This window comes from Hemitrygon akajei, chromosome 10 (genome assembly GCF_048418815.1).
Source record: "Hemitrygon akajei chromosome 10, sHemAka1.3, whole genome shotgun sequence".
Taxonomy (NCBI): Eukaryota; Metazoa; Chordata; class Chondrichthyes; order Myliobatiformes; family Dasyatidae; genus Hemitrygon; species Hemitrygon akajei.
In genome coordinates, this window is record NC_133133.1 from 27854787 (window position 1) to 27868765 (window position 13979).

General features: G+C 42.7%; 1 protein-coding gene across 1 annotated transcript in view; it reads left to right on the plus strand.

The window, feature by feature from the left end:
* LOC140734249 (transmembrane protein 164-like) overlaps positions 1-13979 on the plus strand; it is a 152289-nt gene that overhangs the window by 120776 nt on the left and 17534 nt on the right. The window contains exon 5 of the mRNA XM_073057961.1: positions 914-1014. Within this exon, the coding sequence (XP_072914062.1) occupies positions 914-1014 (101 nt within the window). The remainder of the gene's footprint in view (positions 1-913; positions 1015-13979) is intronic.

The following is a 13979-nucleotide window of genomic DNA, read 5'->3' on the forward strand; positions in this document are numbered from 1 at the left end:
TCAACAAGAACCACAAAGAATTTGAAGGTATCAATGATCATCTAGAATATTACAATGAAGAGTCAGAGGATGCAATCATCAAAAGCATTGTATGAAAGCAGGCCCTTATCTGTACTAGGTGTCTGTGCCAATTTTGCTCATTTACAGTCAATCGAAAGAATATGGCAGCACACACTGGATGGGTTCCTCCATCGATAACTATTAGGAGCTAGTACACAGTTCTACAGTACTGTAATAATATTGATAGAGTTCTAATTTGTTCCATATTTCAATTAAATACATAATTGCTACTCAGTTAAACAGTAGTTTGTCCTTTTTTATATAGTGTACTTTTTTAAAAAAAACTATTTCCATGAAACTTTGGCTTTCTAGCAACTGCTTATTGGTCCCGATGTGTCGCAATTAACCGGAATCCTCTGTACATTGGATAAATGTGGCTCATGTTTCATGTACCCAGGAAGTATTTGAGTCTGTTTGGCAAAACCCAGCCCCTCAGTGTTCAGTGGCAGCAAAGTCCGACAATGGGGTCTTTCCCCACAGAACCTTCGTCGCGGCTGCGCTGAGTTGCAGTGCATTACCAGGCAGGCATCCCTGCACTTTGAAATGTGCCAGTCAGCAACATCCAGATCCTTACACTGCATGTCCAAATTTCCGGCAAACCTGGCTGCATTTTTCACCAAGTTGATGACCTGCAGTTGGTCTCACTGTGTCCTTGGGAACGCGGGTACACCATTACACCAGTGTACTTATCCTAGTGTGAAATCAACACTAAGAATGTCTTTTGACAAGTTTAAAGTGCTGACTGCAATCCCTTTTATGGTAAGAGGAGAGATGATGGGCAATGAATAACTGACAGTCTGAGGAGGCACCTTAATGAAATGACTGGCCTTTAAATAAAATGTTTTTGTTTCAGGTGTGTACCAACCTGAACCATTGGGTGATTTCTGGTGGGCCCTTCTTGCTACTGGACTTCTGTTCTTCTACCATTTCACCTTTTTGCAGATCCTCGGATTGGTGAGTAGAACAAAAGAAAGTGTTCTAGTCCACTGCAAGATGTTTGGTTTCAGTACAACTTATTCCTGCATCGTCACCTATGAAATTCCACTAGGGCCCAACAAAAACACAGAATTCGTTTAGACACTAGAGATACATCAGATACTGGCAATCTTGAACAACACACATAAATTCTGGAGGAACTCAGCAAGTCAGCCAACTTCTATGGAGGGGAATAAATAGTTGACGTTTTGGATTGAGACCCTGGGTCTGGGTCCAGCATTTTGTGTGAATTCATATAGGTTTGGATTACGTTTCCTTCCTTCTCAGTCTCCTTCAAAGGTCAAAGACTGAGGAATTATTAACAAAATAATGAAATGCTGGGAGCCACGCAGCAGGTCCAGCTGCGTCAGTGATGGGAGAAACACAGCCAAATAGTGCTAAATGAGGATCCTTCGTCAGAACTAGAAAAGTGAGAGACCGAGCTCATTGAATTGCAGAGAGAGAGCAAAAAAGAGTGTAGAGAACAGAGGGTATACCTGTGATAGGGTGCAGATCAAAGCTGCCAAGGTAACCTTCAAATGATTAGCAGGAGAAGGAAAAGCAAATAGAATCAGAATCACGTTTATTATCTCAGGTATGTGTTGTGAAATTTGTTAACTTAGCAGCAGCAGTTCAATGCAATACATAATATAGAAGAAAAAAAATAAGTAAATCAATCACAGTATATGTATATTGAATAGATTAAAATCATGCAAAAAACAGAAATAATATATAATTAAAAAGTGGTAGTTTTCACGGGTTCAATGTCCATTTAGGAATTGGCTGTCAGAGGGGAAGAAGCTGTTCCTGAATCGCTGAATGTGAGCCTTCAGGCTTCTGTATTTCCTACCTGATGGTAACAGTGTAACAGTAAGAAAAGGGCATGCCCTGGGTGCTGGCAGTTCCTAATGTTGGATGCTGCCTTTCTGAGACACCGCTCCTTGAAGATGTCCTGGGTACTTTGTAGGCTAGTACCCAAGATGGAGCTGACTAAATTTACAACCCTCTGCAGCTTCTTTCCATCCTATGCAGTAGCCACCCCTCCCCCCATACCAGATAGTGATGCAGCCTGTCAGAATGCTCTCCACAGTACATCTATAGAGCAAGTTGAAATGAAGGTACATCCGCATCCTCTATGGAGAGTAGCAAAGGACGGTTAATTGAATTGTTTAGACCAAGCATTACCAACCTGGGGTTCACAGACCCTTTGCTTAATGGTGTTGGTCCACATCATTAAAAATGTTGGGAACCTCTGGTTTAGACCATAAGACGTAGGAGTAGAATTAGGCCATTCAGCCCATTGGGTCTACTCTGCCATTCCATCATTATTCTGAGGACACCCAGGTGCAAGCATATATCTGTTGAACATGTACACCTTTGAATGCAGTTTTGATCACTCTTTTGCAGGAAAGATGTTATTAAACTCGAAAGAATGCAGAAAAGATTTATCAGGATGTTGCCTGAACTTGGGGGCCTGAATTACAAGGAGAGATTATGTAGACTTGCAATTTGTTCCCTGGAGCATGGGAGAGTGAGGGACCTGACAGAGGTATATGAGGTCATGAGAGGCAAAGAAGGGTGAAAGCACATAGTATTTTTTCCCAAGAAAGGGGTGGAAAAAAGAACAAGTGACATACTACAGGTTTAAGATCAGTGGCAAGCACAGCTTTTTCAAGTAAAGGGTGGTGCATATTTGAAATGAGCTGCTAGAAGTCGTGTTTGAGACAGGCATATTGAAGCTTAATTACACGTAAATCAAAACGTGCAGTGAAATATGTTGTTTGCATCAATGACCAACATAGTCCGAATATGTGGCCGCTAGAGTTACCATGCTTCCAGTGCCAATACAGCATGCCCACAACTTACTAACCTTAACCCGTACATCTTTGGAACGTGGGAGGAAACCAGAGACCTGGAGTGAAACCCATACTGTCACGGGGAGAATATACAAGCTCCTCACAGAAAGACATTGAACCCTGATCGCTGGCGCTATAAAGCATTACACCAACTGCTACATTACTGCGCTGCCACATTATGGGCAAGATTTAAAAGCAGTCTAGATGAGTGCAGGGGTTCCCAACCTGGAGTCCACGGACCCCTTGGTTAATGATGGGGGGGGGGGGTCCATGGCATATAAAAGGTTGGGGAACCCATGGTGTAGAGGGTTATTGGCCAGACTCTGGAAGTTAGAACTACGTCACCCGGTTGCTATGGACAAGTTGGCCTGAAGGGGCCAGTGTACATACTGTGTAACTCAGCAACTCTATGACCTTTGCTTTATCTGTTCTCCCAATTATACATTCTAGTTGTATCTATGATTAGTTTCTGTCCACTGTATTAAAGACCCCACTGTTAATCGATTGTCTCACCATCATGCTCAATTGCTTGATCTCATATTATTGAAATTTAAGTTGGGAGCTACTTTGATAGGTGCCCCACCTTCCACATATAACAGTAATTTGAGAGTGGACGTACAGCAAAACATTGCCTGGGATTGGTGCCTTTTGACGAAATGCTCCAAAATAATCCTGTCATGACAAAAGCAAATGGTGTTGTTTGTGCTTAAAAAAAAATTGAGGTTTGTGGTTGTCCTCACAAGTTTGTTCTGTGTTTCATATGTGGGGATTTTCTCCATGCTGTGGTATCATAGAGAGGCCCAGTCCAACAACTGGTATCTGTTTCTTTCTCTCAGATGTAGCTTGTCATGTAATATTAGAAGCTCCTTGGCAGTTTAGGGGACCGTGGTTGTTGATTAAAGCTTGACTCTGAGAAATATCAGGCTGTTTAATCAGAGGGCATCAAAACCAAGTCCAAGGCATTTTCTGATTAGTTGCCAGATAGCATTAAGATCAAGATGTAGCTGGTTTTATTACATTGTTCTTCCCTGCTGCAGAATACTGCCAGCTCTTTTTTTCCATATTTCTGTCCAAACTTCTCTTTGTCTGGAATAATAAAATCCATAGTCTTAAAATAACTGTCCTTGAAGATTTAGCTGAATTTATGCACTTGTTGTCCGTTGCCCTCCCAGCAGCGATATATTATTGAATTAATCATTCTGCAATCACTGCAGTGGAGTCACCACCGTGCCGATCTGCAGCCAGAAATTAGCTCAGTAATAATTTATAACGAAGAAGGATAGGCTTTCAGCACAAGTGATAATTCCCCAGGGTAGTTTCCACTTACAAGAAGGTCAGGCTGAACCAAGCTTTCTTGGACTGCTCGCAGTATAGTGATAAATGGAGTCAGTCTTGAGCAGGGGTTTCATGCCATGGAGCTATACCGTTAACCAAAGGGTATGTGGACCCCAGGTTGGGAACCCCTCCGAGAGAGGACTACTCACAAATCAGGAGGCATTGGGGGTGGGGGGCCAAGAGGAATAATTATAATGAAGGGTGATATGTGAATTCTGGTTGTGAAATGGGACAGAAGGAAGGGAGGTAAGGAAAAGATGGGGCAACGATAGAAGGGGATGAAACAGATCTGGAGATTATATAAAGAAACTGAGCGCGATATTGTTTAGTCTACATGTTCTGCACCTTGCCAATAGGATACCAGCTTCATAACTTGTTTTTCCTCAAAATACACAAGGGGTGCACACAGTACCAAGTACTGGGCACAGTGTCAAGTCAAGTCACTTTTATTGTCATTTCGACCATAACTGCTGGTCAGTACATAGTAAAAATGAGACAACGTTTTTCAGGACCATGGTGTTACATGACACCGTACAAAAACTAGACTGAACTATGTAAAAAAACACAGAAAAAACAACTACACTAGACTACAGACCTACCCGGGACTGCATAAAGTGCACAAAAACAGTGCAGGCATTACAATAAATAACAAACAGGACAATAGGTTAGTCAGGTGTCAGTCCAGGCTCTGGGTATTGAGGAGTCTGATAGCTTGGGGGAAGAAACTGTTACACAGTCTGGTCATGAGAGCCCGAATGCTTCGGTGCCTTTTCCCAAATGGCAGGAGGGAGAAGAGTGGACGGCATTGGCAACTCATTGCTTCAGCAGCTTGGATTGATCATGATCATGAGTGCTGTCCGAGCCGGGCTTGCACGTTCTCCCTGTGCCTGGATGGGTGCTCTGGTTTCCTCCCTTACCCCAGAGATTGGGGTGGCATGGTGGTGTAGTGGTTAGCACAACGTTTCACAGTACAGGTGACCCTGGTTCAGTTCCCGCCGTTGTCTGTAAGGAGTTTGTTCATTCCTGTGTGGGTGTCCTCCGGGTGACGCGATTTCCTCCCACAGTCCAAAAACATACTGGTTAGTTGTTAATTGGCCATTGTAAAATGCCCTGTGATGAGGCTCAGATTAAATCAGGGAATTGCTGGGTGGCATGGCTTGAAGGGCTGGAAGAGGCATAGATTGAGTTGATAGCCAGAAAACTTATTCCCAGGAGAGAAATGGCTAATACAGGAGGGCATAATTTTCCTGTGATTGGAATAAAGTATAGTGGAGATTTTTATTATATTACACAGAGTGGTGGTTGTGTCGAATGTCCTGCTGGGGTGCTGGTAGAGGCAGACACATTAGGTTTGTTTAAGAAACTCCTAGATAAGCATATCCTGAGTGCTGTCCGAGTTCTGCCTGTTGTTTGGGTATCCCCTGGGTGCTCCAGTTTGCTCACTTCCCCCCAAAGATGTGCTGGTTGGTGGTTTAGGGGCAATTTCAATAGTCAATCGGATGGATGGAGAAGTAGTGCCATCACATGATAGCGTAGCGATTGATGTAATGTTTCTTAGCACCAGCAATCAGAACATGGTTCAATTCCCAGCGCTGTCTGTCAGGGGTTTGTATGTTTTCCCCATGAACGTGTGGGTGTTTTCCAGATACTCTGGGTTCCTTTCATATTCCAAAGATGGTCGGGTTAGTGAGTTGTGGGCACGCTTTGTTGGCACTGGAAGCATGGCAACACTTGAGGATTTCTCCAGCACACATTGCCCCAGCGTGCACACCCTCAGACTGTGTCGTTACAGGATGTGGACTACACATTTCACTGTATGTTTCAATGCACATGTGACAAATAAAATCAATCTTTAAGAAGAATTTGAATGATATGTGAGAATGGGGAAAGGGTCCAATAGGTATCTTAGGGCTGACAGGGACTTGATGGGCCAAATGGCCTACATCTTCAAGAAATATAAAATGAAATTACTTATTAAATAGAGAAGTTTCGGTTAGATAGTAAACAATAAATTTCATGACGTGTGTCTGTGATAATAAATTTGATTTGGAATTCTGAACATGAAGAGGGCACTGGTTCTAGGCTGAAGGGAGACTTTCACTGATAATTAAACTCTAATTCATTTCGACCTATTTAGATGTCACACTCGCACAAGAACTTGAGAAGATGCTTAAAATACTGGCCACTTGCCAGACGTTACACCATGTGTAAAATTCCTCTCTACTTATAAGCAAAGTTACAAAAGATAAATGTGTCTTTGTGCGTACTTAAATAAGATCTCTTAGTCCTTGCTAATTAATTCTTTGCATGCAGGTGTTTATGAAGTTGCTGTATGGAATACTGTTCACAGTATTTCCTCTCCCTAATGCCCATGTAGGCCTACTGTTAGACTTCTGTGTTCAGCAGTTTAAGCCAGATAATTACCTCAGGTATAATTGTACTACTGTAGTGACTTTTTTAAAATTTGTGAATCAGGTATTGAATCATTTTATGTTCCATGGTAAAACTAGGCTGTCTACAGTTGCAGACAGGGAAGCTTTAGGCTTGATGTAATTTAGAGTTGTCTACTAGCTTCTCCAGAGATTAAATCCTTTGCAATGGGATTTACCAGGTGGTTGAAACTTTTGTGAAGATAGTTCAGCTCTCCAGTCTTATTATAAAACGTAATAAGGCCCTTCAGCCCAAGATGTTGAGCTGACTTTCTGGCCTAGTCTAAGGATCAATCTAACCCTTCCCTCCTACATAGGCTCCATTTTTTCCATCATCCATGTGCTTATCAAGGAGTTTCTTAAGTATCCCTAATGTATCTGCTTCTACTCCCACCCTTGGTAGGACATTGTATTAGCCATTTTCTGCTTTGGGAAAAGGCTCCAGCTATCAACTCAATCTATACCTTTTATCATCTTGTACACTTCTATCAAGTCTCCTCTCATCCTCCTTTACTTGAAAGGGAAAAGCCCAAATTGGCTCCATAAGACATGCAATTCACTGGACTGAAATTGCATTGGGTGTTAAAGTTCAAAGTAAGGTCATATAATACCTTGATATTCATTTTCTTGGAGTCATTTATGGAAGAAAAGGAAATACAACAGAATTTACTAAAATCTATTCATAAACAGGCAAAGTTTGATGAACACCCCCAGTACACAGAAGAAGGCAAACTGTGCAAATAAAAAATACTGAGAACATGAGTTGTAAAGAATCCCCAAAAGTGAGTCTGAGGGTGATGAATCAATTCAGAGAGGTGGTGAGTGAAGTTATCTACACCCGTTCCTGACCCTGGTGGTCTGGAACCTAAGGCTTCTGTACTTGCTGCACAATGGAAGCAGTGAGAAGAGGATGTGGCCTGGATAGAGGTGGTGTTTGGTGATGGATGCTGCTTTCTTGTGGCATTGCTCCACGTAAGCGTACTCAGAGGTGGAGAAGGTTTTGCCTGATGAACTAGGCTTTCTGTGGCCTTTTCCATTCTTGAGCATAAGTGTTTCCATACTGGGCTGTAGAAGTATTGAGGCCACGATCACCCAGCGTCAGCTGCAGTGACTGGGGCACTTGATAAGGATGCCCCCATGTCGGCTACCCCGCAGAGTGTTATACGGCCAGCTACATCATGGTTGCCGCTCAGCTGGAGGGCCGAAGAAACGCTATAAGGATCAGATGAAGAATGCTTTAAGGAAATGCAAGATCAGACCCGAGGACCTGGAGGATGTTGCTGCTGACCGTAACACTTGGCGACAGCTGTGTAGGGACGGGGTTCATTTTCTGGAGTTGGACCAGAAGGGAGCCAGGAGAAATGCAGCCATGGTTGCCATCACTACCACCATTACCACATATACATGTCCCACCTGCAACAGAGTTTGTGGGTCCAGGATAGGACTGTATAATCATCAAAGATCTCACCGTTAAAGGAGTGGACGTCGTCATCAGATTTTGATGGACAACTAAAGAAGAAGAGTAATGCAATCAGCAAGGATACTCTCCACCGTGTATCCATAGACGTTTGTCAAAAGTGCTTCCAAAACCAAGCACGAGTAATGTTCTTACACTCCCATCCCCCATCCTCCTGACCCAAAGGCGCTCATGATCTCCATTCAGAATCCCCTGCTATCTGTAAGGAGATTGTATATATTCCCCGTGTCTGTGTGGGTTTCCTCCGGGTGTTCTGATTTACTCCCACATTTGGTTGGTAGGTTAATTGGTCATTGTGAATTGTCCTGTGATTAGGCTAGGATTAAAACATGGCTTGCTGGGCAGCACGGCTCGAAGGGCTGGAAGGGCATATTCTGCGACGTATCTCAATAAATAATTCAGTAAAACGCTGCTTGGGGAAATTTCCTTAAATGTATTTCCTGTAGACACTGTTCACATGCTCACAGCATTTCCTTGTTGCGTCAAAAATTTCCAGGGTTGAATTTGTAAATTTCATCTGTGCTTTCTACAACATTTCCCTAAGTCAGTTTCATGGAATTCAGTTAATTCAATTTAATATGTGCCACCAAGAATGATGGCCAGAGGATATCCAGCTCACACAACAGAGCATCCTTTTGTTTTGTATACAGTCCCATTGTATATGTAGTCTAAATGTTATGTGTGTTAACACCTGAAATGACAGTGGTGACTCAGGAAATGCTGTAGAACAGAGGGACCTTGGTGAATGAGACCAATGATCTCTGGTGGTTACGGTGCAGGTGGATAAGGTGGTGAAGAAAGCATGTGGGATTCTCGCCTTCATTAGCTGAAGGTAAATATCACGCCCTACCTACCTTTAGCTGACAGGGAGACTGTGTTACAACAATAGTTATTTGATGTAGTGTGAACAATTCTGTTGCCACATACGTAGCAGGAAGGATGTAGTTATACTGGAAAGGGCAGAGATGAGATTCACCACAATATTCCCTGGGATGGTGCACCTCAGTTGTGAGGAGAGGCTGGAGTTGCTAAAGACTGGAGAAGGTTGATGGGCAACCCAATAAAAGCAAATGAAACGTGGAGGAGCTCAGACAGGATAGCCTAGATATATTAAAACCAGAAGGCATAAGTTTGAGGTAGAGGGTAAGAGGTTTCAGAGGGGTTCTGAAAAGGACTTTTCCTCCACCCAGAGACTGAGTGGAACTAGAAACCTGGGGAAGCAGATACTTTCACAACATTTAAGAAGCATCTTGACAGGAACGTAAGTCATCAAGGCCTAGAAGACTGTGGACTAAGTACTGGCAAATGGGATCAGTATTGATGAATGCTTGGTGTTTGGCATGGGCAAGGTGGGTCGAAGGCCTGGTTCTGCGTAATGTGACCTCGGACATTATGATTATGATTGAGATGTGGCTTAGACATTTAGAACACCAACTTTTTATTTTTCAGTTACTTTGTCATAAAAGAAAGTAGCTGAGAACACAGTAGAAGCTATGACCGTAATTTAAGGAACTTTGGAAGATCGGAAAATTAAAGTTGCAGGGGGATGGGAACTGAAGCAACGGAACAGGTTGTGGAGACGTTGTTAAGTCAGTAATCAAAAGGTTGAGCATGGCGGGACTTATCTTCTGAACTGCATTTACTTCAAGCAAGGAGTATTGTAAAAAAGACGGATGAGATTAGGGCAGGGATCAGCACATGGAATTGTTGCATTGTAGCCATTAGTGAGTCATAGTTATAGGAGGGGCTGAATGACAGCTCAATATTCCAGGGTGCCATTGTTTTAGACGTAGTGCAGGAGGGATGAAAGGGAGAGGGGAAAATGTCACAGCAGTGCTCAGACTGGAGAGCTCATCTAGTGAAGATTTATGGGTAGAGAGGTTCCATGTTAATGGAACTATATTATAAACCACCCAACAGTCCACGGGAGTTAGGGGAACAAATTTGTAGAGAGATCACAGACTGAAAAAGGATCTAGACATGCCTGGGCACCATCCCTGAAGAAGATGGCAGAGTTTGTCATCAGAACGACGGTTATAATCGATACCTGACCCGGCTTGAAGCCCAAGAACAATTTATTAGATCACAGACTGTAAGAAGCATAAGATTGTGATAGTAGGTGATTTCAATTTTCCACATACTGACTCGGACTCCCTGTAGAAAGAGAAGTGGATGGGAAAGATCTGTCAAATATGGAATGTGTTCAGGAAAGTTTCCTTAATAAGAACATAGAGGTCCCAACTAGATCTCCTATTAGGGAACGAGACAGGGCAGGTGACGGAGGTTTGTGTGGGGGACCACTTAGCATCTAGTAATCATAATGCCATTAGTTTCAAAGTAATTATGGAAAAGGTAGGTCTGGTCCTCAGGTTGAGATTCTGAATTGGAGAAAGGCCAAGTTTGTTGATATCAGAAAGGACCTGGTAACTGTGGGTTGACACAGGCTGTTTTCTGGCAAAGGTGTACTTAGTAAGTAGGAGGCCTTCAAAAGTGAAGTTTTGAGGAGTATTTGAGTTTGTATGTTCCTGTCAGAATAAAAGGCAAGGATAAGTGGTTTAGGGAACCTTGGATTTCGAGAGCTTTTGAGGCCCCAGTTAAGAAAAAGAGGGCGGTGCATAGCAGGGTTAAGGGTGAAAGGTGAAATGTTTGAGGGGAATATGAGGAAGAACTTCTTTGCTCAGAAGGTGGTGAGAGTGTAGAACATGCTGCCAGTACAGGTTATGGAAGCGGGTTTAATTTTTGGATTGAAAAAATGAAAGAGAAATTTGGATAGGTACATGGACAGGAGGGGTGTGGTCTAGGTGCGGGTTAATAGCACCAGGCAGATTAATTGTTCGGCACCGACTAGATGGGCTGAGGGGCCTATTTGTGTGTTATGTTCTATGACTCTATGGAAAAAGTCACATGGACTTCTGCTACTTAACAAAGTGTGAGAGGGAGACCCAGTTAGCCACAGAGGTGAATTGTAAGCGTATAGATTACAGAGAGGGATCAGTTTCATGGCTTGCATCTCTCCTTCATCATATCAGGTGCTAGAAGGGAAAATATAGAATATCTTATATTGTATATTTTCTGAGTTCTGAGATGATTTTTGAATATTTGGTGGTATAGATTTATAAATTATATTACCTTGTTTTATCAGTTTCCTTGAATATTTACTAAGCTTGTCATGGCTCACACAATGATAGTACTGCATAGGTTGGAGCTTTTCATCTGCTTGTGTTTAGCACATTCCTTATTTATATGCTAAGTAGAATATGGTTGCATCCTGCCTTTTAATCCAATAATGTGAAAAATCTTAGCAAGTTTCAAATAACAGGTGCCTGAAATATAAATTCTGCCTGCACTTTTTAATTTGTGTAACACTTCATTTCGTCTGCCAGGGACATCCTAACAGATCTTGTACAGAATCAAATTACTTTCAAGTTACTGCTATATAGTATCCATTTTTCACAGAACAAGTTCTTTGGTGATATCCAGTTAATAGTGGTGTTGTTCAAGGGAATTCTAATAGCCAGGTTATAACTCTTTCTCAGAGGGCCTTTAAATCCGGCTACGGTCAATGACTAATGTCTCACCTGAAGCATTTCTCCAGTTACAACAGTGATTTCTATCTAGATTTATAATGAACTTTGAAACTGGCAATAAAAAATAAGTTTAAACAAATCATGTACACAAAAGATGCTGGAAAGCTTCAGCAATGCACACAAGGTGCTGGGGGAAACGCAGCAAATCAGGCCGCTTTGATGGAGGGGAGTAGACAGTTGACATTTCAGGCGAAGACACATCACCAGCACTGGAGAGAAAGGGGATAAAAGCCAGACTAAGAAGGTAGGGGGAGGGGAAGGAGTACAAACTCAGGGGTCAGAAACCAGAATAGGATAGGACCTCCAGGGTAGTAACTTCTGGATTGCTACATGTGCCACACGCCAATGAGAGTACATATAGGATGATTTGGCAAATGAATGCGTGGCTGAGGAACTGGTGCAGGGGGCAGGGTTTCAGATTTCTGGATCATTGGGATCTCTTCTGGGGAAGGTATGACCTATATAAAAAGGACGGATTACACCTGAACCCGAGGAGGACCAATATCCTTGTGGGCTGGTTTGCTAGAGCTGTTGGGGTGAGTTTAAACTAATATTATAGGGAGATAAGTGATAGGGCTGTGGATGGGGAAGGTGGTATACAAATAGATGCAGTATGACTATGAGAAAGGATGGGCAGGTGATGGGGCAAAATTTCAGTCAGTGGGATGAGTTGAACTGCAACATGGGAGCAAAATTAAAAAGGGTCATGAATACAGGACTGGATGTTTTGTATTTGAATGCATGTATAATAGGGAATGGGTTCGATGATCTTGTAGCACAGTGAGAGATCGGCAGGTATGACATTGTGAGCGTCACTGAGTCATGGCAGAAAGAAAATCATAGTTGGGAGCTTAACATCCAAGGATACACATTGTATTGAAAGGACAGACAGGTAGGCAGAGAGGGTGGGGTGGCTTTGATGTTTTAAAAAATGAAATGAAAGGAAGAGATGACATAGGATTGGAGGATGTCGAATGCTTATGGGTTGAGTTAAGAAACTGCAAGGGTAAAAAGACCCCGATGGGAGTTATACAGGCCTCCAGACAGTAGCCAGAAAGAAGGATACAAATTATAATGTCAGTTAGGAAAGGCATGTAAAAAGGCTAATGTTACGAGAGTTATAGGGAATTTCAATACACAGATAGATTTGGAAAATCAGGCTAGTGCTGGATCCCAAGAGATGAAATTTGTAGAATGCTTACAAGATTGCTCTTTAGAGCAGTTTGTGGTTGAACGCACTAGAGGAAAGACAGTTCTGGATTGGGTGATTAGTAAGTTTAAGGTAAAGGAGCCCTTAGGAGGCAGTGATAATAATTTGGTAGGATTCACCCTGTGGTTTGAGGGGGAGAAGCTAAGTCAGATGTATCAGTATTACAGTGGAGTAAGGGGAATTACAGAGGCATGGGAAAGCAAGTGGAACTGGCCAAAGTTGACTGGGGAAGTCACCAGCAAGGATGATGGCAGAACAGCAATGGCTGGAGTTTCTGGGGGAAATTCAGAAGGAGCAAGATAGACACATCAGAGGTGAATAAGAATTTTAAAGGGAGGATGCAGCCATGGCTGACAAGGGAAGTCAAAGACAGCATAGAAGCAAAAGAGAGGGAAATAATACAGCAAAAATTAGCGTAAAGGTAGAGGATTGGGAAGCTTTTAAAAATCAACAGAAGGTAACTGAAAAAGCCATAAGGAGGAACTAGTAGAATGCCAGAAATTCAAGAGTATCAGCAGGCAGAAGTGAGCCTCGTATTACAAAGCAGAAGGTGCTTGGGAAACTGAAGGGTCTGAAAGTAGGTGAAGTCACCTGGGCCAGATGGACTACACCCCAGGGTACTGAAAGGGGTAGCTGAAGAGATTGCACAGCCATTAGTAATGATCTTTAAAGAATCACTCGATTCTGGAGTAGTTCAAGAGAATTGGAAAACTGCATATGTCACTTAACTCTTTAAAACAGGAAGGAGGCAGAAGGCAGGAAATTATAAGCCAGTTAGCCTAACTTCAATGGTTGGAAAGATATTGGACTATTATTAAGACCTTAAGTTTCATAAGATACAGGATCAGAAGTAGGCCATTCAGCCCATCGAATCTGCTCCGCCATTCAATCATGGGCTGATCCAGTTCTTCCAGTCATCTCCGCTCCCCTGCCTTCTCCCCGTACCCTTTGATGCCCTGGATAATCAAGAACCTGTCTATTTCTACCTTAAATACACCCAATGACTTGGCCTCCACAGCTGCTCATGGCACCAAATTCCACAGATTTATC